Source organism: Alligator mississippiensis, chromosome 3, assembly GCF_030867095.1.
Source record: "Alligator mississippiensis isolate rAllMis1 chromosome 3, rAllMis1, whole genome shotgun sequence".
NCBI classification, from domain to species: Eukaryota; Metazoa; Chordata; order Crocodylia; family Alligatoridae; genus Alligator; species Alligator mississippiensis.
The window spans coordinates 192,509,062-192,534,724 of NC_081826.1; the positions used below are offsets into that span (position 1 = coordinate 192,509,062).

The window sequence follows — 25,663 nt, forward strand, 5'->3', positions numbered from 1 at the left end:
ACCACTCTCTCTCCAATCTCTCAGGTCTAATCCTCAAAGGGAATTTACAAGACACCTTTCATAGACAAGCACACAAATTGCACTTCATAAATCTACTGCACACAAAAAATCATGTACTAAATATAGACATTGGCTTTATGGCACATTATAACCTGCCTGCCATTTGATAACCCCAGGTAAGCTGTCTGCATTTTACCAGCTATATTCCTCTCCTTTTTCCCTCCCTCCTACCTTTCTCTCACCTATTGTCTCACAGGGCCTCTGATTTCCTACACCCCACCCCCACCCCGGCCTGACAAGCATTTGCATTTTCACAGACCAGCATTTTTCATACTGGCTTCCATTCTACCCAGGAGAGCACACAAAGAAACAACAAACTTTCTATGGCTTTTGTAACCAAAAGCTTGCAAAGAACAAATTTCCCAACTATTTAGCTGGTCTAATAAAAGATACAACATTTACCTAAAGAACCTTGTCTGCATACATCCTTAGACCAACACAGTTACAATCAACAACCCTAAAATAAACAACCCACATTTTCCTGGATTTATTTTTAAGTGAATTTAGAACATACAAAATGCTCAACTGATAGACCCAAAGACTGAAGTTCCCTAGCTATTCATGGCATAGAGAGTGTTACTGAAAGTCTCCCAACTCCACTCTGCCTATGTGTCAACCCTGACTAATAGAAGGAGATGAACAGATCTCAGCACCCATTCAATCATTAAGGTCTCCAAAGAGATTAACAGCCATTAGACTGATGATTGATCCTTGCAGACTCATATGTTCTCTAGTTACATTGATGTAATCTAATAATATCAATCTACATATCTATACAGACCCCATCAGTTTAGTATCTGAGCAACTCACCCACAATTAATTTATTCTTGAAACCCAGGGGGATTGGAAAATATTATCTCTATCTGATAAGGGGAAAGGAGGCCACGGATGAAGTCAAAAGAAATATGTAACAGAACCATGAATAGAAACTACTTCCGTCTATTAGTTTAGCGCCTAAATGACAAGACCACGCTTTTCCATTTCACATGGCCCAGAACACTTTCAAAGAGCATCAGCTCTGGGTTTCTATCAAGTTATGATCCTGACTCAGACCCAGAAGTGGAAGTGTATCCAATTTCCAGTCCTGTGAGCCAATATAATCTGCCATCCTTTCTTGATAAATTGGAGTACTTCACATGATTATATCTTTTATAATTGGTTTCATGAAAGAATAACCTGGCAGCATTATCTGTTTCAAATTTCCATAGCGTGAAACTTTTGCAAAAGAGTAGAGTAACTGAGACATCTAGGAGGCCATTATCACTAACAATATTTAAATACTATGAGAAAAGGCAGTATCATATTTTCTAGCCTCTGAAATTGATTTTGGTATTAAATTAGCAAGCGATAAAAAGCTTCTGGCGAGGGAAAAATATTAATTATAAAAATAAAACAATTACTGTATTATTAAACTACTGCCGGCATCAATCCTTTGATTTGAAGATGATCTCTACCCATGGCTCACTGAAGGGTCCTGTGATGACATAGGAGTCTAATCCATGAGCCACAGATTTGTCCAAAGAAGTTGTTCACCTTTTCCTTTCTCCACTCTCTCTTCTCTGCATCGAGGGCAAGACGCTTTACCTTGAAATGGGCTGCTGCTTCGTTGAGGTTGCAGCACCGTTGGGGTCAGCTGGCAGCCAGCTCCTAACTGTTGATGCTGGCATCTATTTTCTTGAGGTACACCTTCAATGTGTCCTTGAGGCATTTCTTCTGGCCACCGCAAGATTTCAGTCCGTTACTAAGCTGGGAGTAGAGCACTTGTTTTGGGAGTCAAGAGTCAGGCAACCACAAGCAATGTCCATTCCAGCAAAGTTGGTGCTTAAGGATCATTGACTCAATGATGGTAACAATGGCTTCAGCAAAGATGCTGGCATATGTATGGTGATCTTTCCATTTGACGTGGAGGATTTTCCAGACATAGTTTGTGATACTTCTCCAGGCTCTTGATACAACAATGATAGGTCACCCACATTTCATATTGTAACCCAGGTGGTACTCCAAGATGTACACCTTCTCCAACTGAAGGGATCAGAGCAGGTGCACAAGCACTGTGGGAGATGTAGGGACCCTCCTTCCCCTATGGAGCAGAGCCAGATCACCAATGGGGACTTAACCATATACCTTTTAATGAGAAAAACAGTAGGGGGAACATAACCAGTATAAACCAGGAGGTATAGGGGACACTACAATGCCCTGAGGGGGCAGGATTCAATAAAGGTTAGGCACTTACAATCATAGACATATTCATTCAGTTGACAAAAGACAGGTTTAACAAAATATAAAACACAAACAGCGGAACAAACAATACTGGTTGGCAAAATATGAAATGCACAAAATACAAATTGTCAAACAACAAGGAATATAAGGCCTACGTACCTGGAGGGGGGAAAGAGGGAAAACACAATGATCCCCTTCCACTGCAACAAGAATTTCTCCCTGTCATTTCACTCACCCCAATTCAACCTAGCAGAGACTTAAACTCAGACCTCCTACATGGTTGAAAGAAACTCTGCCACACAGCCATCAGCACTAGTACTGCTCCAAGCTGCTAGGGGTTTTGACCTTCCAGGAGCCCTGGCCTCACGCCAAGCTGCCTGGCCTCTTGCTGGAGGAGCTGGAAGCAGAGCTGGGAACCTCTCAGGTCACTGCTCAGCTTCTTGCTGGAGCTGGGGAACCTCTCCTGCTGGCTGCAGCCTCTCATAGGGGATCCTGGAGCCCAGCAGGGAGCCTCTCCTGCCGGCTGCACGCCGCATTGCTGAGGGTCCAACTGCTGCCTGCAGGTCCCGCTCCTTCAGGCTCTTCTGGGGCAACTGCTTCCGTCCCGCTGGCCCAGCAGTTTGAAGCTCCTTCCTTGTGGTCTCTCGCTGGTCTTCCCTGAGTCAGCCATGCTGCCCCTTTGATCCCCCTCCAGGTGACCAAAGGGGCCAATCAGGGGACATGGAGGGTGAGGCTCTGGGGCCTGATTGGTGAGGAAAGGGAATCCCAAGCCCTCCAATCATCTTTTACCCTTTGAAAACCCCTGGGCCAAATCACCACCAGCCACCCCATCACAATATCCATAGAGGAGAGTGGGAATGATGACTGCATTGTAGGCCTAGATCCTGGTGCCTTTCTGGAGATCGCAATAAATAAAGACATGCCAAAGCAATTTCCCAAAGGAAGCACTTGCGCACTGGATCCTGTGCTGGATCTCCTCATCAATGTTCACTCTCTGAGAAAGGTGGCTATTGATGTGGGGGGGTGCTCAACTACCTCCAGAGTCTTTCCCTCAATGGTAATTTAAGGAGGGGGGTCACATTCATGGCCTAGAACAGGCTGATAAAGCACTTTAATCTTCTTGGTGTTAAGATAGAGGCCCAAAATTTGATAGGCTTCTCCAAAAAGATCTAGCATGGTTTAGAGGTTTCCCTCAGTGTGTGCAAGGCTGGCATAGCCATTGGCAGACTGAAGATCAATGATGTTTGTTTTGAGTACTCTGGTCTATGACCAAAAATGGCCCAGACTGAAGAGCCCTCCATCCTTTCAGTATTTTATGTCAATTCTGGAAGGAAGGCAGTCCTTAATGAGAACCAGGATGACTGTTACAAAAAAATATAGGGAACAGTTGGGATGATGACACATCATTGCTTGATCCCAGTTTGGATGACAAATGGATCTGCCTCTGATCCACTACACAGAACAGCTGCAGTCATGTTTGTGGAGAAGCCTCAGGACTGATGTTACTTTTCAGGAAATCCAAATCTGGCCAGTACTTTCCACAAGGCTGCACAACTGATGGAATCAAAGGCCTTAATAAGGTCAATGAAGGCCAAATACAGGCCCTGTTGTTACTGACACTTTTCTTGGATCTGGCAGGCAACAAATATTGTGTCAGTTGCCCCACAAGATGGTCTGAAACCACCCTGAGATTCCAGCAGGACTTCCTCAGCAAGAGGTAGAAGACAGTTCAGGGGAATGCGAGTGAGGATTTTCCCTGCTGTGGATAGTTTCCACACACACACCTATCTCTTTCTTGAAGGTAGTCATAATGCTGGCATTACTCAGGTCCTCGGGGACCTATATCTTTGTTGTTCCAAATTTGAAGAATAAATTCATGGAGTCTCAATACCAGTTCCTCACTACCTACCTTGTCAATTTGCCATTCAGGTATGCCATTCAGTCCACTATCCTTATTGTTCTTGGTTTCCTTCATGGCACACCCGACTTGTAGGATAGGAGGGATCCCCTTTCCCGGTGTTAGAGGATGGACTTGATTGTGGTATCTGCTAGCTGACTCATGGTTCAGGAGTACTTTGAAGTGCTCTCTCCACCTAGCTTGGATAAATTCATTGTCTTTCAGGAGTGGAGCCATCCTGCCATCACAGGAACGTAGGACCATGAGACACTGAGCTATACATGGCTTTTGTTGTCTGGAAAAACCTGTACTTGTCATGTTTGTCAGCACAGAGCTGGATCTCTTTGGCTTAATCCTGCCACCACTGATTTTTGTTCTTCCAGATGCCCCTTGAGCTTCAGCTTTGAGAAGCTGATACATCTCTTTCTGCTGTGATGAGATGTTATCTTGCCAAGCAGAATGAGCCCTTCCCTTCCGGTCAAGGAGGGCTTGGATCCTGGCATCACTCTCATCAAACCAGTCTTGGTGCCGCCTGGTGGCATAGCCAATGAATTCAGCACAGGCATTATATAAATAGTTGTTTAAAACCCTTACATAATTCCTCAGTGTTGCCTTAATTTGTGGACAGAACAGAGAGCTTTCCATGGAGACAATAATGTTGGAGATCTTTACAGAAGACATTTGGTATTGAGAGTCCTTCATGTTGCTTTTGGCTCTTTTCAGTGTTTTCGAGCAAGCCAGGTGTTCATAATGGATCTGAAAGTGATCTGCCCAGCAGTCACTGGGTCCTTGTATGGCTCATGTGATACAGATATTAATTCAATCGTGAGTTCTAAAAATAAAATTTTCAAGGATGTGCCTATGCTTAGAGTGAGGGTGTCTCCAGGTATTGTATGAGGGTGTCTTGTATTTGTCTCACTGTCTGAAGATGGTGTTTGTGATGACAAGACCATGCTCTGTGCACGTGTGCAGGAGGATGCTGCTACAGTTGGTTTTCCATACTCCTTCCTTCCCAATGTGGGGTGAGCAGAAGGGATCCTGAATAGGACTGCTCAGTCATGGTAGCAACTGCCAAATTGCACCCGTTTTAACCCAGATGCAAGGCGACCATCAGGCTACTGCCATCTGCATGCAGGTTAATGGCTGCAGACTGTCAGATTCACTAATCCTATCTCTGTCACCACTGGTCTATCACTGCAGGTCTTTTTTTGGAGGTTGGTAAAGGACAGCGTGTTGCTTCCTGTGGTAGAAGTCTGTTCATGACTTTGTTTAACACGAGGAAGCTGTTACATGGAAACAGCAACCACATGATCTTGGCAAAGTAGAGATCTGGGCCCTGTGGCAAGGAAGAACCCTAGATGACACAACAGGAGACCTTCATCTTTTTGCAGCCTTCTTCCATCTGTACAGCAATTGAGAACCTTATATCTTTTACCACCTGGTCTGCTATTGAGGATTGTAGTTGCACTAGTAAATTTAATCCAAGGCTCATCTGGAACAACTCACCTGTCACAGAAGTTCTTCATCTGAGTTAATGTTGTATTTATATTGTGACACTAGGTTGTTCCTTCTATCTGCTTTTGCCTGGGGGCTTCACTGGAATTTGACCCTATGTATCCAATAAAATAATTCACTAATCACAGAAATAAAAACAGGAAGTATTTTATCAGGCCTAGCTAATGTACATATTCAGAAAGTATTTTTATAATGGTTCCCTTAGTCATATGCACTTAACATTTAAATTGCTAAACTGGAATTACTCAATATAATTCATGTAAAATTTTTGTGCTGTTCTCTAAGGCTACAACAGATGTCACATTTGGTTCAGGATAAACTGTCTTATCCCAGGACAACGTGAAATATTTCAGACATCCATGTCCATTGTCTTGAGATAAATCCTGAAACAGTTCACAAGATAAGAAGCACTAACTGTTTATCTCAGGGCATCACGAAGTGTATCTAAATGGTTATCCCAGGATCATAGAATCAGTGGCAGAAAAGCACCAGTGCATTCAGCCACTCACTAAACCCTTATTAGAAGGGTGATGTGTGCAACAAGCCAATCCCGAGATGTTTCTATTCTAGAACAAACTCAGGTATCACTTCTCTATAGACCAATGCAACATCTGTTTCTAGCTTAAGACCAAAAGCAATATCTTGCTTATCTTCTGTTTTTGATTTACCTTCTCAGTGATGACAATGCTTGTTTAATGCAAGTCTAAACATTTCAACAGCAATACTATCTCACGTATATCGATATACCTATAGATAGGACATACTTCAATTCTGGAAGATAAGGCATTTAATACTATAAATTATAATAATTTTAGTAAGTTGATCTCCACATCCTATGTACATAAACATAAAGTTAACAAAAGGACACAAAAATTTTCATCCAAGGTACACTATAAAGCAATGTTACATAAGCTACTGGAACAGTTCTTTGTCATGGAGCTGAACACACTTTGGAATAAACAAGGGGTTTAGAAGAGATCAAATCAATATCCCTGAGGTCAAAAACTCAGGAAGGTCTGGCTATCTACATACTCCTCTTCTTCAAAGCCCACATGTCCTCTAACATAAGAGGTAAGCCAGGAACACAATGCCAGAAGCTCAGTATGAGGGACGAAGGATCTAGTCTACTCCTAGGGCTTTAGTTGTCACCGAAAAAGGCTCATTCTCAATCTGTGCACCTGTGGGGGCAGTCAGTGCTGTGCACAGTGAAACAGTAGGTATCAAAACCATCTCTGCCCAACCTTGACAGCAAGCTGTCATGTTCTGCACTATGAGACACCTCAAAGCAGCTCAGGTTTTAGGCCTGCCACCCTTGAAAATAACCCTTTCCTTCTGTGTGCACGGCTGTGCATCTGTGCATGTGCAGGCGAATGCACGCACCTGCCCTAAAAATATCATCCGTTGGAGATAATATTATTTTAGCAGCAATAAAATGAAAGAACTGTTCTATGGTACTGAATGAATATCTCATTTGTTTCCTTTCTCTGTAGACTGTGGGCGATGACCTGTTTCCTTTTAAGTCTTTTTTTTTTTTTTTTAATTTCCCCATTCCTTAAAAAAAAACAACTCAGCTAAAATCCCAGGATTCAATGACTTATTACTACTATTATTATTAGTGTGTGGTAGCTGGCTAGCAAGAGACATGTTTTATAATCTTATTACCCACACCAAGTCTATGAACCACAGTACGACCGACAGACGGAGGCTTGGCTCTGAAAAGAATATGCATTGTATTAACCACTAAAGAAAATCTAAAAGCTCTAGGTTTTGTTTTATTAAACTATTTAGAATACACACCACAGTAAATCTGAACCATAAGGTTTCTTTTTATAGTGCTTAGCTACCCTATTTTATAGTAACAGTAAAAAACCAGTCAAACATAAAAATTCTTGACCTTAGCACTGTATTAAAAAGGGGACTTAGGAGATCATTACCCAATGAGAAGGGGGCATTTGCTCTGAATTAACTCCTTCAGCTACGAATAGGTTGGGAGAGCTGGCACAGTTGCTGATGCATCAGAAAAAGGAAGCAGTCGAAAGAAATGCAGTTTGTCAAAGAGAACAGAGCATTACCTGACTGATTATATCATTACAAGTTACTTTCTAGGAATATTAGGGCACATCTTCTGCAAGAAGGTTACTTCAGGGGAAGCCTTCAAGACGTCAGGCAGGATACAAAATAGGTATGAAAACCTCCTGCATTCTGGCTTGCACATGTACCATTTTCATTTTGAAAACCACACTTGAAGTGAACCTGTGATGCAAGGCTGCTTTTCTCCCTGACTCCACCTGTTGCAACTGGTTTTCCATTGCATTTTCTAAACTCACTGGGGCAGGGATTCTCTCTCATTGAGCATGTATACAATGCCTGACATAACTGATTCCTCACTTGATTGAGTCCTCTAGGAAGTATTGCTTCTGTTTAATCAGGGAATTTTCAGAGGCCTCCTTTTCAAGGTCCTCTGGGATTACAACAAATCTATACACATTGCTGGAAAACAGGCACTATTAGCCAAGGTGTACCAATCTCCCAGACATGCAGAGTTGCTCTTTGCTCAGCACACTTGGGTTTCTCAGCTTTCCCAGGCATCCCCTGCCTGCTGCGTTTCACTATCATTCCACTTTACAGAACTGAACCCTGCCCTTATACAACCACCCAAAACTGCCCTCAGATGCAAATGGACCACATACCTCCCTCCCTTTAATAGGAGCTGCCGATAATACAAGGCATGAATTTGGCCCATTCAGCATTCAAATCTGCCAGTGTATAGTTAAATTCCTTTTGAGGGATGGCTCATCTAGAGCAGCCAGGTAACTGGTGATAGGGTTTTCAAAGTTATAAACTGATACAATACCACTAAGAATATTTCATACTGCTTATTCTTCTGCCTGAAAGGACAATAAAAGACCCAGCAACAAGTAGTTGCTATGATCCTGAGACTCAAATAAACAAAGAGGACCATAACCACATCCTTCAGTCATTTACCATAATGGCTAGAACACAGGAAGCCAGCAGCTCTATGCTGATGGCTGACAAAGTGCCCAAACTCCTAATTTAATGACTAAGGTGTTGATAAGCCTTAGTCTTCCCACCAGCACCCAAGATGCATATGAGACTGGTTTAAAAAATAAGAATTGGGGAAAAAAAATTAAAAGGCACTCTTAAAGTGAAAGCTTCCATCCATCCATCCCTAAAGACCAAATAGTGTGTGACCTGTGTGAAATATGCAGTGCTGGCAATGCTAAGTCATAAAAAATATACATCCTGGGGGTTGTGCTGGAAACTCGAACAGGGCCTGGATTGGCTTCCTGTGATGTCAAGGACAAAGCTCCCACTGAGTTCAACAAGAGACAGCCAGATTGCCTGGGAAGTCAACAGTGTGTCAGGGAAGCAAGGAGCTAGGTTGCTCCCTCCTGCAGCAGAAGGTCCTTGCCTCCTGCAAATCCCAGGGAATCCACTGGCTCTCAGGAAAGATCCTTGCAGTGTAGTTCACCTCCTGAGCCTCCACCAGGCACCTCTGCATGGTCGGACCAATAGCTACTTCTACAGAAGCCGCCACTCTACATGTCAAAGCCTTTGTGAAAATAAACCAAGCGGTGCTGTGTGTACAAGCTGGCCACACTTTTCATTCTACAGCTGACCATGTCACCAAAGCTCGCTGAACAGAAAGGACCAGATACTCCTCCTAAAAAGCCCGTTCCTGGGGACAGAGATGCCGCCAAGAGTACAGGACTGGGAGCCAGGATTTCTCTGTTTTATTCCTGTCTCTGCCACCGATGCCCAGTGATCTTAGGCAGGCAGTCATGCAACCGAGACATTCCATGCCTCAATTTCCACACTGGCTTATTATAGTTACACCTCCCCACCCCACCCCCCAACAAGCACTCTCATAATTCAGACAGAGGTTCTCTCACTTTTTTTTTCCCCTTGGCATCAATACACATACATGCAGGACTAGTCACTGATAATTTTAACAATACATCCTTCCTCTGTCTCACCTGAAAAATAAGCAGTTCTAGGGCATATACAATTGTGTCTTGTATTTATTTATAGAATGCCCTTATGCCAACTCGGAGGTTGATTGTAGGTGCTCAACAGACAGATGAACAGGCTTATAGTGAAGCTCTGGAATGAAAATCAAGCTAAAGGGATATTCAGTTTTGCAATGTTTGATGTTCGGTAAATTGCTTCACAGGCCGATTCTCCTCAGTTTCCCCACTTACAAGATGAGGCTAATACTACTGCCCTGCTTTGTGAGGGAGCTGCTAATGAACTAAGCACCCCATTTATGAAACACTTTGAGGGTTTTAGATGGAAGTGGCAGCAAAAATGCCAGTTAGGATCATAGTAGTACTGTTCAGTATGATTTCATTTAATTTATGCAACCTACTAAGCACATTTTGCAGCATGAGAAGCAAGACAATGACACCAACCCTCGACTCACTTTGACTTTAACCTGGAAAATACAAGAGACATCTATATCTGTCCTTCCTTGATAGACAAACTTAATTAACCTTTGCTAGTCTGTTCCAACCTACTGTTTTAGACAAAAGCAGTGACCCATAAACAATACGTTACCATCAGAATCTCAACTGCTGCGACATCAAGAGATATAGCCCTATCAGCAGTATCAGAAAATAAACCGCTAAGATTAGCTCCTCCAAGAAATATGGATTATATTCATGTCACACATGAGCTGTCAGAAACATTAGGATACTTTTAGCATAAATCTGTAGTGTGAAGGGGTTCTTATGAATACAGTATATTCTGCTTACAAGGCAAATAGGGATTATTTTTGGTTACCTGAAAATGAACGTATACTGCCAAGTCTTTTTCATTCTATATTTAAGGATTCTTACTACACAGGTTTGTAAAAGAATAGTATTTGTTACAAAGAAATTATGTTAGAAAAGAAAAATTGCAATAATTAAAAAGCACACATTTTTAGGACATGATCATGCTCCTAAATTCCACCAGAAAAGTTTTCAAGGATGCTGTTTTATAAAACTCTTATAAGGCATCTAGGTCAACAGTTTTAATCACTCATTTCAGAATAAGCAGCAGTATAATTTTTATCAGCATGTTCAACTGATTTTTCAGTTTGACTTTCAACAACAGCTATTTCAAGTTTTCTCCCCAAACTGCCTCCTGGAGGAATGAAAATAAAGGTTTTCTGGAAGTGAACACAGTGACCTTATAAGCCACATTTAAACACAATGAAATGTCAGCATTATCTGGATACCAAAAAGGATCTGAAATCCAAGGACTTTATCTGAAGCTTCTGAGACTTACCTACCCTGCTCTGCTTCCCTCAACCATCACTAAAGGGATGCAACAAAACAGAAAAAAAAATTCATCCCTCCCTAACACCAGAAAGGATATCCTGAAAAAGGCACATTAGCTAAAATTGTTACCAATCTGACTGTAAGAACCTGAAAGACGCACACACTTGTTGGCCAGGCAATACGTTCACAGCAGTCAATGTCATCTTTTTCCTGTGACTGATAGCTCACAATGTAGAAGAGGATTTAGTTTGACCAGGTATCCATTTTACCATGCATGCTTTATTTACATAGCGGTAGTAGAAAAAGGCTGAAGCTATTCAAAATTTATCATTTACTTCCAGCTAAACAGATGTCAGCAACATTGCTTTTAGAAACATCAATTCACCCAACTTCCATTATACATTAACATGTCCTGACTTGCACTGCCAAAGCTACTGAACTCATTTAACTGTTAATTGGATATAATATACATAAATTTATGTTGTAATGAACATTACTAGCACTTTCTCAAGGGAGGTCTTAGATGCTAAGTGCAGAAACAGAATGAAAGGAGATATATAATAACCATCAAACCTGTTTGTTTATTTCTTCCACTTCCCTTCTGCACCCACACTTGTCCATTCTTTTTTCTTAAATAATAAGTAACACTAAGTATCAATTCTTATTTAACCATCTGCCTTAAATTGGTCCAAACACCAGAAACCGAGTGACTGAGAGCATCTTAGATAAAGCTACTTAAATACTACCATCTTCATTAAGCTCATCACTTTCTGATGGATACAGCCTCCTGAGTAATTACACAGAAGCAAATGAAACCTCCAGAGAAATCTTGCAAAACTTTCCTCCATATGAATCTATTCGAGTCCATGAGCCCCTGCACAAAGACTAATGAAATCTGACATTAATCTACATGAAAGATGCAGTGATTCAGTTTATTTGCCAAAGTTCAATGGTGCATTAATCTCCATCTCATCCCACACACACACACACACACATTCACATTTCCCTCCCCAATCTCTTTTCCCTGCTCCTTTAAGTCATTCTTCTCTTCAAAATAGCAGACAGCTCTACCACAAGGTCTAATCTCCATGCAAAATTTGTACAACTTTAAGTGTACTGGTATAGTCAGAAGCACTGTGCAGGCTATATTGGTATTGGGCTTTGTCTGCACTTCACAGGTTTGAAGGTACAGCTATGCTAGCAAACCTTCCCAGTGAAGATGCGGCTTATATCACAAAGGACTTCTTTGGCTGATACAGCTTATGCTAGTTCCCTGACCAAATTAAGCTAGGCTGACAAGAGAGCATTTACCTAGCTTGCATGACTGGAGTGCTGTCATGGATGGCACTATAATAAACTATTCAAGAAGGACGGGAAGGGGAGAAAAAGAGTTGCTCTTTATGTAAAAGAGTTATATGACTGCTCAGAGGTACAGTATGAAACTGGAGATAGGCCTGTTGAAAGACTCTGGGTTAGGGTCAGAGGGGAGAGCAACAAGGGGGATGCCATGGTGGGTGTCTGCTATAGACCACCAGACCAGGAGGATGAGGCTTTCTTTAAACAGCTAACGCAACTTTCCAGATCACAGGTCCTGGCTCTCATGGGGGACTTCAATCATCCTGACATCTGCTGGGAGGGCAGCACAGCAATGTGTAAGCAATCTAGGAAGTTTTTGGAGAGTGATGGGGATGACTTCCTGGTGCAAGTGTTGGAGAGGCAGCTAGGGGCCATGCTCTTCCTGATCCACTGATCACAGACAGGGAAGAATTGGTAGGGAACACAGAAGTGGATGGCAACTTGGACAGCGGTGACTGAGATGATTTACTTCAGAGAAAAGAAAGGAAGGAAGGAGAACAGCTGAGTAAGGACCCTGGACTTCAGAAAAGCAGACTTCAACTTGCTCAAGGAACTGATGGGCAGGATTCCCTGGGAGGGCAGTCTGAAGTGGAAAGGAGTCCAGGAGAGCTGGTTATACTTTACAAAAACATTAGTTAGACTGCAGGGGGAAAAAGTCCCAATTTGCAGGAAGACTAGCAAATATACCATATTGGCTTAGCAGGAAACTCTTCAGTGAGCTACAACACAAAAAGGAAGCTTACAAGAAGTGGAAACTTAGACAAACTACTAAAGAGGAGTATAGGAGTACTTGCTGAGTATACAGGGATGAAAGCAGGAAGGCCTAAGTGCAACTGGAGTTGCAGCTAGCAAGGGACATGAAGGGTAACAAGAAGGATTTCTACAAGTTTGTCAGCAACAAGAGAAAGATCAGGGGAAGTGTGGGTCCTTTACTGAATGGGGGAGAAACCTCTTGATAGATGATGTGAAAAAGGCTGAACTACTCAATGCCTTCTTTTACCTCAGTCTTCATTGGCAAGGTCAGCTCCCAGACTACTGCTTGGCAGCAGTTTAGGGAAGAGGTGAGCAGCTGACAGTGGTAAAAGAACAGGTTAGGGACTATTTAGAAAAGCTGAACAAGTCTGTGGGGCCGGATGCAATACACCCAAGGGTGCTGAGGCAGCTGGCTGATGTGATTGCAGAGCCTCTGCCCCTTGTCTTTGAAAATTCATAGTGATCAGGAAAAGGGCATCTTTAAGAAAAGGAAGGAGGGGATCTAGGGAACTACAGACTAAGCAACCTCACCTCAGTCCCTGGAAAAATCATGGAGCAGGTCCTCAAGAAGTCCATTGCTAAGCACCTATAGAAGGCGATTAGGAAGTCAGCTTGGATTCACTAGGGACAAGTCATGCCTTACCAGCCTGATTTCCTTCTACAATGAGATGACTAGTTCTGTGAATGTAAGGAAATCAGTGGATATGATATACCTTGACTTCAGCAAGGCTTTGGATGTTTCCCCACAACATTTTCACAAGCATGCTAAGGAAGTACAGGTTGAATGAATGGACTGTAGGGTGGATACAAAATTGGCTGGATTGTCAGGCTCATAGGGTAGTAATCAATGTCTCAATGTCTAGGTGGCAGCTGGTATCAAGTGGAGTGCTCTAGGGGTCAGTCCTGGGGCTGGTTCTTTTTAATATGTTCATCAATGATCTAGAAGATGGGATGGAGTACACCCTCAGCAAGTTTGCACACTACACCAAACTGGGTAAACTAGCAGATTCGCTGGAAGGGAGGGCTAGGATTCAGAATGACTGAGGCAAACTGGAGGATTGGACCAAAGAAATCTCAGGACAAGTGTGAAGTCCTACACTTAGGATGGAACAATCCCATGCACTGGTATAGACTTGAAACTGAACGGCTAAGCAGAAGCTCTGTAGAAAAGGAGGCAGGGGTTACAGTGAACAATAAGAAGAATATGAGCCAACAGTGTGCCCTTCTTTTGAAGAAAGCTAACTGCATACTGGGCTGCATTAGTAGGAGCATTGCCAGCAGATTGAGGGAAGTAATTATTCCCCTCTATTCTGCACTGGTAAGGTTACATCTGGAGTATGGTGTCCAGTTTTGGGCCCCACACTACTGAAAGGATGTGGACAAATTAGAGAGAGTCCAGTGAAGGGAAACAAAAATGGTTAGGGGGCTGGGACACATGACTTGAGAGGCTGAGGAAACTGGGCTTATTTAGTTTAGAGAAGACAAGACTGAAGAGGGATTTTATAACAGCCTTCAACTACCTGAAGGGAGGTTTGAAAGGGGATGGAGCTAGACTGTTCTCAGTGTTGGCAGATGACAGAACAAGGAGCAAAAGAATCAAATTGCTGCAACAGAAGTTTAGGTTAGATATCAGGAAATACTTTCTCGCCAGAAGGGTAGTAAAGCACTGTGAAATCACCATCCTTGGAGGTTTTTAAGATCGGGCTAGACAAAGCCCTGGCTGTGTTGATATAGTTAGGGAAGGTCCTAATTTGAGCAGGGGGTTGGACTAGATGACCTCCTGAGGTCCTTTCCAACCCTAACTTTCTATGATTCTATGTTTAGGCTTTTGCCAATATATGTTGGCAAAAAAAATCTCTTTATGCTCTCCAACAAGCACAGCTATCCCAGAAGATCAAACCAAAGGCTTCTCTATGCCAGTGTAACAGTGTCTACACAAGGAGTTGTGATGCTACTATTCTGATAAAGAAAATCCCATCACAAACCAAGAGAGCCACTGTAATACAAAATCTGTATGTAGATGATGCCTAAGGAAGTCCTACCAGCCTAGATCTGTTGCTTAGGAATGTGAAATTAAAAAAAAAAAAAATCGTAGTCCTAATAGATATAACTAGGCCAGCAGAATCCCTAAAGTAGATAAAGTTTTATCAGCAAAATTGTTATCTTGCTAGGATAGCTATCTCTCTGGTAGGCCAATTGCCAGTCTTGGTCTACCAGTCTTTCTGTAACTGCAAACCTACATGTAGGCAATGCCTTATCACCTCCTCCTTTCAAACCTTACTTTGACACTGTCCTTTAACTTTTAGTTGCAAACTTTTTGACACTGCAGCCCCATTCTCCTTTCTCTTCCTCAGCACAGTATGGTTCAATGTAGATTTGCAAGCATGTGTGTTTTGTGATGCCACAAACCTCTTTGCATCACAAACCTCACAAGTTGCACATTAATCCATGCCTCGCACTGCTAATTTGCAGCACCAGAGCAAAATTTGTTACCGGGATTTCCTGGTAGCCAAAAACCCACCTGAAAAAAGCAGTGGAAACTATGCCAAAGTGGTGCGCACCGGCATAAATGCAGAGGGATAAATGCCTGGTTCCCAGGCAGCCAGGTAGCAGCTAGCTGGGGCACAGGGTACCTCAGCACAGGGACTCTGCAGCGCGAGACAGGGGAGCAGGCTGCCTAAGGCTGCCTGCTCCCCTGTCTCTTCATGCTGCTCCCCAACTGGCCAAGGCACAGGGTGCCTCAGCACCAGAGCTGCCTGCCGGCTAGCCCCTGCTGAGGCTCCCTGTGCCCCAGCCAGCCCCACTGCAGCAAAGCACGCAGACAGGGGCATGCACTGCAGCACAAAGTACTGGTACAAATTTGTGCTGCTACTGTTTGAGCTGTTGCAAAAACATGCCCCTGATCATGTGGCCCCGGCCTATTTTTCTATTTTCCTCTCACTGGGTCTTGTTACAGGTTTGCAGTGCTCAAACCCATACTCCAGTTGTGACCTAATTCTACCTTACTTTCAGCCTATGATAGTGCCATACACGGCTTTCAATGACTGTCTGCATGACTGTCGCTGCACCCAGAACCATAAAGTGTTAGTATCTCTCCCACTATCTATAAAACTCTTATGATTATTTGCTCAGTGGATACTATGTCATTTGTATGTCAACCATATGATTTATTACTCTTCCAACAAGAGCAATCCTTCCTGCAGTTCAGCTACTGTGAAAAACAGAACACCTGAGCTGGCCTTTTATTCAAGCAATGCAAAAGGCAAAGTTCAGTTTTTGTGTCATTCTTATTAACACTGTCATTTAAGACTCATGAGTTGTCACTGCAGGATAGAAAAGATAATGTCTCAAATTACTTAGCATTGATTTCTGACCAGAAGAGTGCTGGTGGATTCCAAATGGATTCCCAATCTGTCCCTGTGGCCAGAAATATGAGTGGTCAGAACTTAGTTGATGTAAATTGTTATATCCCCACTGATCTAAATGGAGCAATGCTAAATCTCCACCACTTAAGAATCTGGCTTGATGGCCATACATTGTGATTTAAGTATTCCAAGGGCACGCCACAACAGGCAGTATGCAGGCCTGTTATTTCACTGTAGTCCTGTGTCTCCCATTGAAATCACTGGAAATTAAACCCTTTTCAGGACCTAAAAAGGCAGAAGTGGAGTGCTGCAAATCAAACTGGATATAACTGTGTAACTTCACAAAGAGCCAAAGCTCCTCCTAGGATAGGCCATGTGTTTAGAAATAATCTACATTCAAATTTACAATGTATGACATACTTAAGTAATGTCACCCCTACACAGTGTATATCTTTCATCTAGCTCTTCATGCTAACTTGTAGGCCAACCCTTAATGCATAATGTCAGCTCATTCACTGCAGTTTCTACTATGTTTTCATAGGTATCATTTCTGGCTGGAGCTGCTGATAACTGCCCTGTGTTATGTCAGGTTCACCAAACAAGGAGCAAACAAAATTAAACCCAGCAAAATGTTCCCTGCACTGCACTGTCATGAGCAAAATCCAAATTCAGATCCCAGTCTTGACTCCTGCTCTTTCCAGACCTACAGAAGGGTTCAGTACTCTGAAATCCAGCTTTAATGGCCAATTGGGGTGAAAGGCAGAACTCCAAATTTCATGTGCATGTAAAAGGAAGGAGCAATTCACTCTATTGTCTGAAGGAAGTTGTCATGTCAGTTAGATCTTGACACCAGGAGGGAAGGACAGTATTTGATATAGCAGGAGTTATCACAGGTGAAAACAGGGTTTGCCTCCACCAGCTGTCTTTCCCCTTAAGAAAAGAATCTTTGATAGAATTTTACTTACCTCTTTTAGAGGGTTTTAAAAGGAGACCTGCGTTCCTCATTTTACTGAAGTATTTATGCCACTAAGTTTAGCTAGAAGGAGATACATAACTGAAGGCATAAGTAGCCATAATGGGTGTGGCTGCATTGTCACTCTTTTCCATCTATATTAGTTATTTTGCATCTTGTTGCTGACAGACTTCCATCTGGAATCAGCATCCATTATCATATGGATGGGAATCTCTAACATCAACCAGTTATGTTCCAAATCCAAGATATCTCCATTACTGACCTTCAATGCACTGATGTCATGTGTGCCCACTCAGAAGAATAATAGGTCATTCTGGATTGCTTCTGTGAAGCCTATGAAATGCTTGGACTCATTGCCAAGTTCACGAAAACCGAGATTCTTTACCAAACCACCCCAAACCAACTAGCTGCTCTTCCACATATTAGGAGAGGGTAATCCTAGGAAAATGTTGAACATTTTCCCTATATGAGTAGCCACCTTTCCCATAAAGTAAATATAGACAACAATAGTCAACACCAGATAAAGTCTCCCAGGGCTGTTTTGGAAATCCCCCAAATCCTGGCACTGGGTCATGACATCAGTACCCAAACCAAATGTCTTGTCTATCCGGCTATCGTCATCCCTACACTGGTGTATGAGTGTGACATTTGGACGAGATATTGGAAACAACTGAAAGCTTTGGGATGTTGCCATTAGCAACGTCTTCGAAAAATCATCCAGATCAACTGGAAGAACAGAAGAATGAATGCCAGCTTTCTGACTCAAGCAAGCACCACCAGCACTGACGCCTTGTTTATACAGCACCAGCTCCATTGGGCGGGTTATGAAAAAAGGATGTCTAACAACCAGCTCCCAAAATAGGTCCTAAACTTCCAACTCACCAACGGTTACCACTGTGAGCAAAATAAGAGATTTAAGGGCAACCTGAAGGCAAATCTAAGAAATGTGATATTAACATTAATACCCAGGAGACTCAAGTACTGAATCATCCCCAATGGCACCAAGATTTACAAGGCATTGATCACTTCAAACTCTCCTCACTATGGAGGTGGATAGATAAGAGAGACAAAAGGAAAGAGCTGTGACCTGACATCATCAGGATCTACTCCTTCCGTCTAGAGCTGTGTCTCACCCCATTTTCACTAATAAATTAGGCAACTGTGGTGTCGATGCCTACAGTCAGGTGGGTCACAAATTGGCTGGAGGGCTGCACCCAGAGTGGTGGTGGATGGGTCATTTTCAACCTGGAGGGACGTGGGCAGCGGGGTTCCCCAAGGCTCGGTCCTCGGGCCCGCACTGTTTAATATCCTCATCGGCGACTTGGATGAGGGGGTGAAAAGCACCTTGTTCACGTTCGCAGATGACACTAAGATGTGGGGAGAAGTGAGCAAGCTAGAAGAGAAGGACAGGCTACAACTAGATCTGGACAGGTTACAGATGTGGGCGGATGAGAATAGGATGGTTTTCAATACGGATAAGTGTAAGGTATTGCACCTGGCGAGGAAGAACCAGCAGCATACCTACAGGCTGGGGAACTCCCTTCTCGTCAGCACAGAGGCAGAAAAGGATCTTGGTATCACTGTTGATTCCAAGATGAACATGGGACGCCAATGTGGGGACGCAGTCAGGAAAGCTAACCGCACCTTGTCATGCATCCATAGATGCATCATGAGCAGGTCCAAGGAGGTGATCCTCCCCCTCTATGTGACATTGGTCAGGCCGCAGTTGCAGTACTGCATCCAGTTCTAGGCGCCACACTTCAGGAGGGATGTGGATAGCATTGAGAGGGTCCAGAGGAAGGCCACTCACATGATCAGGGGGCAGCAGGGCAGGCCCTATGAGGAGAGACTACGGGACCTGAACGTGTTCAGCCTCCACAAAAGAAGCCTGAGAGGGGATCTGGTGGCCACCTATAAACTTGCCAAGGGGGACCAGCAGGCAATGGGAGAGTCCCTGTTCCCCCAAGCACTACCAGGAGTTACAAGGAATAACGGCCATAAGATGACTGAGAGTAGGTTCAGGATAGACATCAGGAGGCACTACTTCATTCAGGGAAGCTAGGATCTGGAACCAACTTCCTAGGGAAGTGGTGCTCGCCCCTACCCTGGGGGTCTTCAAAAGGAGGCTGGATAATCACCTAGCCGGGGTCATTTGACCCCAGCATCCTTTCCTGCCCATGGCAGGGCGTCGGACTTGATGACCTGCTTAGGTCCCTTCTGACCTTACCAACTACGAAACTATAGAGCTATTTGCCATGTCTGCAGTCGAACATGCAGGTCTCAGACCAGCTGCCTCACTCATCCAAGGACTCATCAATGATTTCCCTAATTACTGAAAAACTGTTATCCTTGTATCAAGGAATGCAGCTGCCAACAATCAGTTGTACGGAGACCACTTCCTAAACGACTGGCAAATATACAACCTAAGGGGGGGAGTATTCTGGCTAGATAAGTAATGGACTCCCTAGCCTTGGTTTCTGTTCCCATGACCAGAGAAGCCTCTTACTCTTGTAGATTTTCTTGCTTGCCAGCAACCTGTCTCAGCTAAACTAATGCTTGCTCCTTCTCCAAACCAGGGGATTCTGGGAAGGAAAGGGAAACGTGTGCTGCAATTAGAGCTCATCTAATTCAGAAATGCAAATAAATGTTTTTGGGTTTTTTTAAGTGTCTGATAACGGGTGACGCCCAGTTTCATGCTTTGTGGCTGCCACAACAGTGTACATGCTAATCACATACAAATGGTTATTTAGGCACCAAGTTACCAGAGTGCATATAACCATCCAATCTGCAGGTAAATTTATGGTGCTTTTGTGTACGGCTGAAGGAATCTCTCAGAAGAGGAAAGAGGAGTGGTCAAATGATATCCAGGAGTAAAAATCAATCTCACTATAGCTAGGCAAGAAGGAACTACAAGAACTAAGCTCTGCCTAGCCACCCTGGAACATCTCAACGCCCTCCTCTAAGAAAAGCTACCATAGAGTCAAGCCTCTCTTTTGACAGGCCACTTTGCTATCACTCTTGCAATACTAGTTCCAAAAGAACAATCCTAGAACATCACACAAGGCAGCACCAATAAGTTCAGCTGCAAACAGAACATCATCACAGTCTGCCAGAGCCATCATGAAAGGGAAGGCCAGCTACAAACGGGGTGATATGGGCTCACCGGTGAGGCATTTCAGTATAGAGGCTAAAAAAATCACCCAACTTTGTTCTTTGTGACTAACATCTAAGCATCCTTGTCTGCTGCTCCATTACTTGAACATGACAAGATAACTGACCTTTGAAACTTTACAACAGTAAACAAGTTTCCCCAGGGACCTCCCCAGTTTTACCCTTTGAATGTGCAGGGATGTATATTTGTGGATAAAGGATGATAATAAAGAGCTTCATGTTACACATAACAGACATCTGCAGAGCTTTAAAAAGTTTTCTGTGCTGGCTTTGCAAGCTCAGTCTCACTTGGAGGACTCAAATTCAAGTCCCATGCATAGGCAGCATTCACACAGAGGGATGTGCTTAAGGAACCCTTCCCAGGCAACCACGGAGAGGCACTGGCACAAGGTATTAGAAGGCCAAGTTGTTTCCATCTTGGCTCTTAAGAGGAATTCTAAGTGATTATTATTCATTTCCTTGGAAGGGGAAATGAAAAGGGATTCCAGAGAACACAGCCTTTCAGAAATATCATCCTCAGCTCACCTGCTGGCAATGACAGTGGTGTTACACTTGCAAAATATCCCATTGAAATTATATTTTATTATTAAGAAAACCTCAGAAACAAAGAGAAGTCATTCTTTCCATTATATTTTCTACAGCTTGTCACATGGGTTTCAGGCTGTTTTAGTTTCCATCAAACCTTCCAATGTTTTGCATCTAACCTTATACCACATCTAGAGTTTGGTTCTGATCTCATGCTGCTGTGAAGTGGGAGTAAATCCACTAAGACCCATGGAGCTTCACTGCAGTGCAAGAGGCCACGGCCAGGCCCATGGACCCCAGCACCCTGTATCCCACACCCCAACAACACTTGTTATACCATACCTGCCACTGGTTTCCTGACTGGCTTGACATATATGTGGCGGGTAGGCTTCGTAGGCTGTTTTTCACAGGTGAGCCTACTAATGAACCCCCCATCTCACTTGAGGAAGATTCACTGGCCACAGCCATCTGGTATTGGGAGTAGTTGTACAGGTTGTTGTAGTAAGGATACAGGGATGGCTGATAGAAACTGCTGTAGTAGGTGGAGTCCACGACCAAGTCAGATGTGCTCTCCAGATGCCCTCTGCTGGTGATGGAAGGAACATCCTGAATAAGCATCCGTCCCTCTGAAAAGAAAGAAAAACCCCACCAGTTATGAAACAGGAGGCTCTATAAAGAATGTTACTTTTCAGTAAGGTGTTTCGCCCTCTGCTGCCTTGACAGGGGTTGAAAAATAGGAAGAGGTGCAAACTGAAGGGAGACTGTGCTTGCTCGGATATATTCGTATAAACAAATTCTCTTGCTACTCTACTGGCCAAAACTAAAAGGACCAAAAGTTTAAGCTAATGAACCAGATGCTTTCTGATCTCTTCTGTCAAGGATCTGAACCATTATTTTTAAAAAGAACATTATTATTGCGCTTCAAGTCTTACTTAACCCCTAGAAACACAGAGACCCTGACTTCAGTTGACTTTGTTCTCTTTCCTTTCCCTTTTGAGCCTGGTCACCTGCAAGTGACAGAGCACTCCATATGCATGCTGTAAAACAACATGTAGCATGAGCGTGCTGTCACAATAGTGAGGGTACAAAAACTTGGCTAAGGGTGGCATCCCATCCCACATCCCAATTTTTGGTGGGATTTGAAGCCTGTTTTCATCAAGTTATCAATACCTGTCCTGTTGAAAGACACCCAACATTCAACCACATTGCTCTCAGCCAGTCATCTGAATGCAGCTCCTTCACATCAGTTTCCACAGCACTGTAGGAAGAGTGTCCATGATTTCACTGATTCAGAGAATCCCCGGCTGTGTTCTCCAGCTTGGTCCTGGGTGCTCCCCTCTAGCATAATCAGTACAGAATAGGGGTGCACCACTAGAGATTTTGGGGGCTGATACCAACAGCCGATTTTAAGGGAGGCATATCAATCGATATTGATCCGATTTTCAATACAGCTGCATGGAGCTGGTAAGTCTATTGTGGTGAAAGGGGAGGGAAGGGGCATGGGGAGGCAGATCAACATCCCCTGTGGTTAGGGAAGGAGTGGGGTTGGGGCTAGGGTAGGCGCTGCACAGCTGGGATGGGCTGGTGTGGGACAGAGCCGCAGCTTATCCGGGGTGCACAGGCGACTCCCACCACTTGTCCGGAAGGGCACGGGGGATGAGGGCATGTGCACCCCCAGACCTGCACTGGGTGGGCCGGGAAGGCTACAGCACTGCTCAGGGCAGGCAGCAGTAGTGATAGGAGTGGGGCTACAGTGGGGGCTGCAGTCAGCCCAAACTTTAGCTGTAGCCCCTCCATAGCCCCCTCCCAGTGTTGATGCTACCCGCCCTGAGCACAGCACAGCATAGCCCCTGGCCGCAGCCTGCACCTGCAGTCTGCCCAAACCACCCCGCGCAGATCCAGGGGCATATGGCTTCCTCGATGAGCAGTGGGAGCAGCAGTGGGAGCCACCCCACAACCCACACCCCCTGGACAAGCCATGGCTTCATCCTGCACCCACCCCACCCAGCAGTGCCTACCCGAGGCCCAGCCACACTCCCTCCCTCACCGCAGAGGGTGTTGATCCCACACCTGTTCCCTCCCCATCCCCTTTCACCACAACAGACTTATCAGCTGCACACAGCTCTCCACGCTGCCAGGCTTGCTCCTCACCACCTGTGTGCTGCACTGTGGCTGCACATACGCATGGGCATTTATTGGCCAAATTATCAGCCACATCAGGTCGATTTTTGAAATACTCAATATTCTTTGTCAGTGCCAATCCGATGCGTCAATGCACCTCTAGTACAGAATCATGTGGGATTAGAGGCACTCATACAAGAGCACAGGAAATAGTGCTCTAACTTTGTAAGGTACATTTATACCTTAGGTCAAAGGTTCCCAAGCACTGAGCCACAGCCCGGAAGGGTTGGCTGCCAGGTCATGGCACGAGTCCCCCGCTCGGACCCCCCCATCTGTCAACCTGGGCAAGTGGCTTCTGCCACTGGCAGTCACATGCGGGGTTAAAGCTGGGTGGCAGGGCAGCCCCAGGAGGGAGGCAGCCAGCTCCATGTACCCCATCCCGCTCCTGTGCCAGTCCACAGTATAAAAAAGGTTGAGAACCACTGCCTTAGGCACATGTATATGTCCGTGAACTAAAGAACGGTCTGTTTCATCAGACAAGGTTCTTTGGGTAAATCTGATATCTTTTATTAGACCAACTCAAATAGTTGGAAAAATTCTTCTTTGCGAGCTTTCGGGTACAAATACCTTCAGCCTGACAAAAGGTATTTGTACCCGAAAGCTTGCAAAGAATTCTTCCAACTATTCGAGTTGGTTTAATAAAAGATACCAGATTTTCCCAAAGAACACTGTCTGCCTTTGTCCTTAGACCAACAGGGCTACAACCTATACCCCTGTTTCATCAGAGACACAGATACTTTATAACTGTCACTTAGTTCTAATTCCTAGCTTACTGCTTTTCTTGCTCTACACTAAGAACCTTTTCTAAAGCTTTCCTCCTGTCACCAATACCATTTAGGCTTCCATGACACCAACAACGTTAGGATAAATGCTGCTGCTCTTAACCTGCAATTGATTTGATGTGCTCTGAGATCTACATGACATGGTGCTAGCAGTACCAGTGTTGACGAGTGGCCTCTCTGTACTAGGGCTGTCAATACTGCTGAGGCTGTATTCATAACTGTAGGGACATTTTCTAAACATTCCCCAAGGTAGGCAGGGCCTGGCTGAAGCTGGTCAAGTCATTTAGCATCTTTCAGTTTCTTGTTGGCAAAATGGACATAAAAACATCTCTCCATCCCACATGGATGTACCAAGGCTTTGGCCTCTCAATAAAAACACACTACTGAAGGTGGGGAAGGAAAGAGCCACCAGAGTCATGCCCCAGATCATTCAGACAACCCTCTTTTGTGTTTTCAGTGTTGGGGGCAATACTAGTGCCCTCTCTTACGCAGACAGGAGCAAATCAGCTGCCTCTTCTCCCCCCTCTATAGTATATCTGTGCTGGGGCAAACATCATTTAGCACTGAATGAGTTAAGAGGTTGACTTGCTCACATTTTCTTCCTCTGTCTAGTTGTGCTGTAGTCCCTGCCAGTCTCATGGGTCCTGTTGTGAATCCAGTAGTCTGACCCTCTGTGGCCTCCCAACTTTCTCCACTGTATAATCCTATGAGCTCAACAGAATCCTCACCTGCTCATTCATCCACATACATAAATCCCAAACCACTGACAGCCTGTTATTTTTTCCTTTTATACCCAAGAGCATTGGAAAGTGCTCCAACAACACACCAAAAAAGTAGGAGATACAGAACAAAAGGGAAAAATGTCACAGCTACTCCCATACTATGAATCCCACTGACTAACAGGGTTTTGGATCAGATCCAAATGGTCTTTCCACATGAAATAACGTGGAAAAGGCCTCATGGATCTACCCAGTTTTAGCCCATGAGAACATGGACTGATAATGTAATTTAAAGAGTAGATGAGAACTGTCACCAGCTGCATCTCAGTCCTTCACCGTGAATTAAAAGCACATGAGTTTTTATTGCTATTGCACATAGTGACTGGCTTTCCCTCCAACAATCTGGGCTGGAGGAAAATGAATCTAAGCTTCATCTCACAAGACATACAACATGGAAGATGCGTATGAAAAACATCTTGGGTAAAGTTGGAGCAGCATCAGGGGTTACTCCGACTCATAGCAGCGGGGGGGGGGGGGGGGCGGAGGGAGGAGAGTGGGGGGCTCTAAATGCTGGTCAGAAACATACTCTGCTTCTTGCAAGCACCCTACACAAAGCAGGCTTCCACGGAGACACTTTTCTTGGCTCTTCAGTGTCCCCGAGGAATTCTTCCTCAGTCCACTGCAGCTCTTCTGAGACTGTTTGGACTGTCAGAATTGTACACAGGGATAAGAGATGAGGCCCTCTTTTTTTTTTTCAATCTCTTGAAACAAAGACTAGTACTAGTCTTTAACAGAAAACCATTTCTGTTCTCAAAGTCAAGACTTCCGGGTATTTAAATCTGAGCTCTCAAAGTTGTAAGT

At 44.1% G+C, this 25,663-nt stretch overlaps 1 protein-coding gene across 12 annotated transcripts in view; it reads right to left on the bottom strand.

The window, feature by feature from the left end:
- DMRT1 (doublesex and mab-3 related transcription factor 1) overlaps positions 1–25,663 on the bottom strand; it is a 100,606-nt gene that overhangs the window by 49,338 nt on the left and 25,605 nt on the right. For all 12 annotated transcript variants that reach the window (XR_009460981.1, XR_009460982.1, XM_019478119.2 and 9 more), the window contains one exon: positions 21,463–21,746. Coding sequence is in view for 10 of the 12 variants with exons in the window: in XM_019478119.2 (XP_019333664.1) it covers positions 21,463–21,746 (284 nt within the window). In the remaining 2 variants the exon portion in view is untranslated. The remainder of the gene's footprint in view (positions 1–21,462; positions 21,747–25,663) is intronic.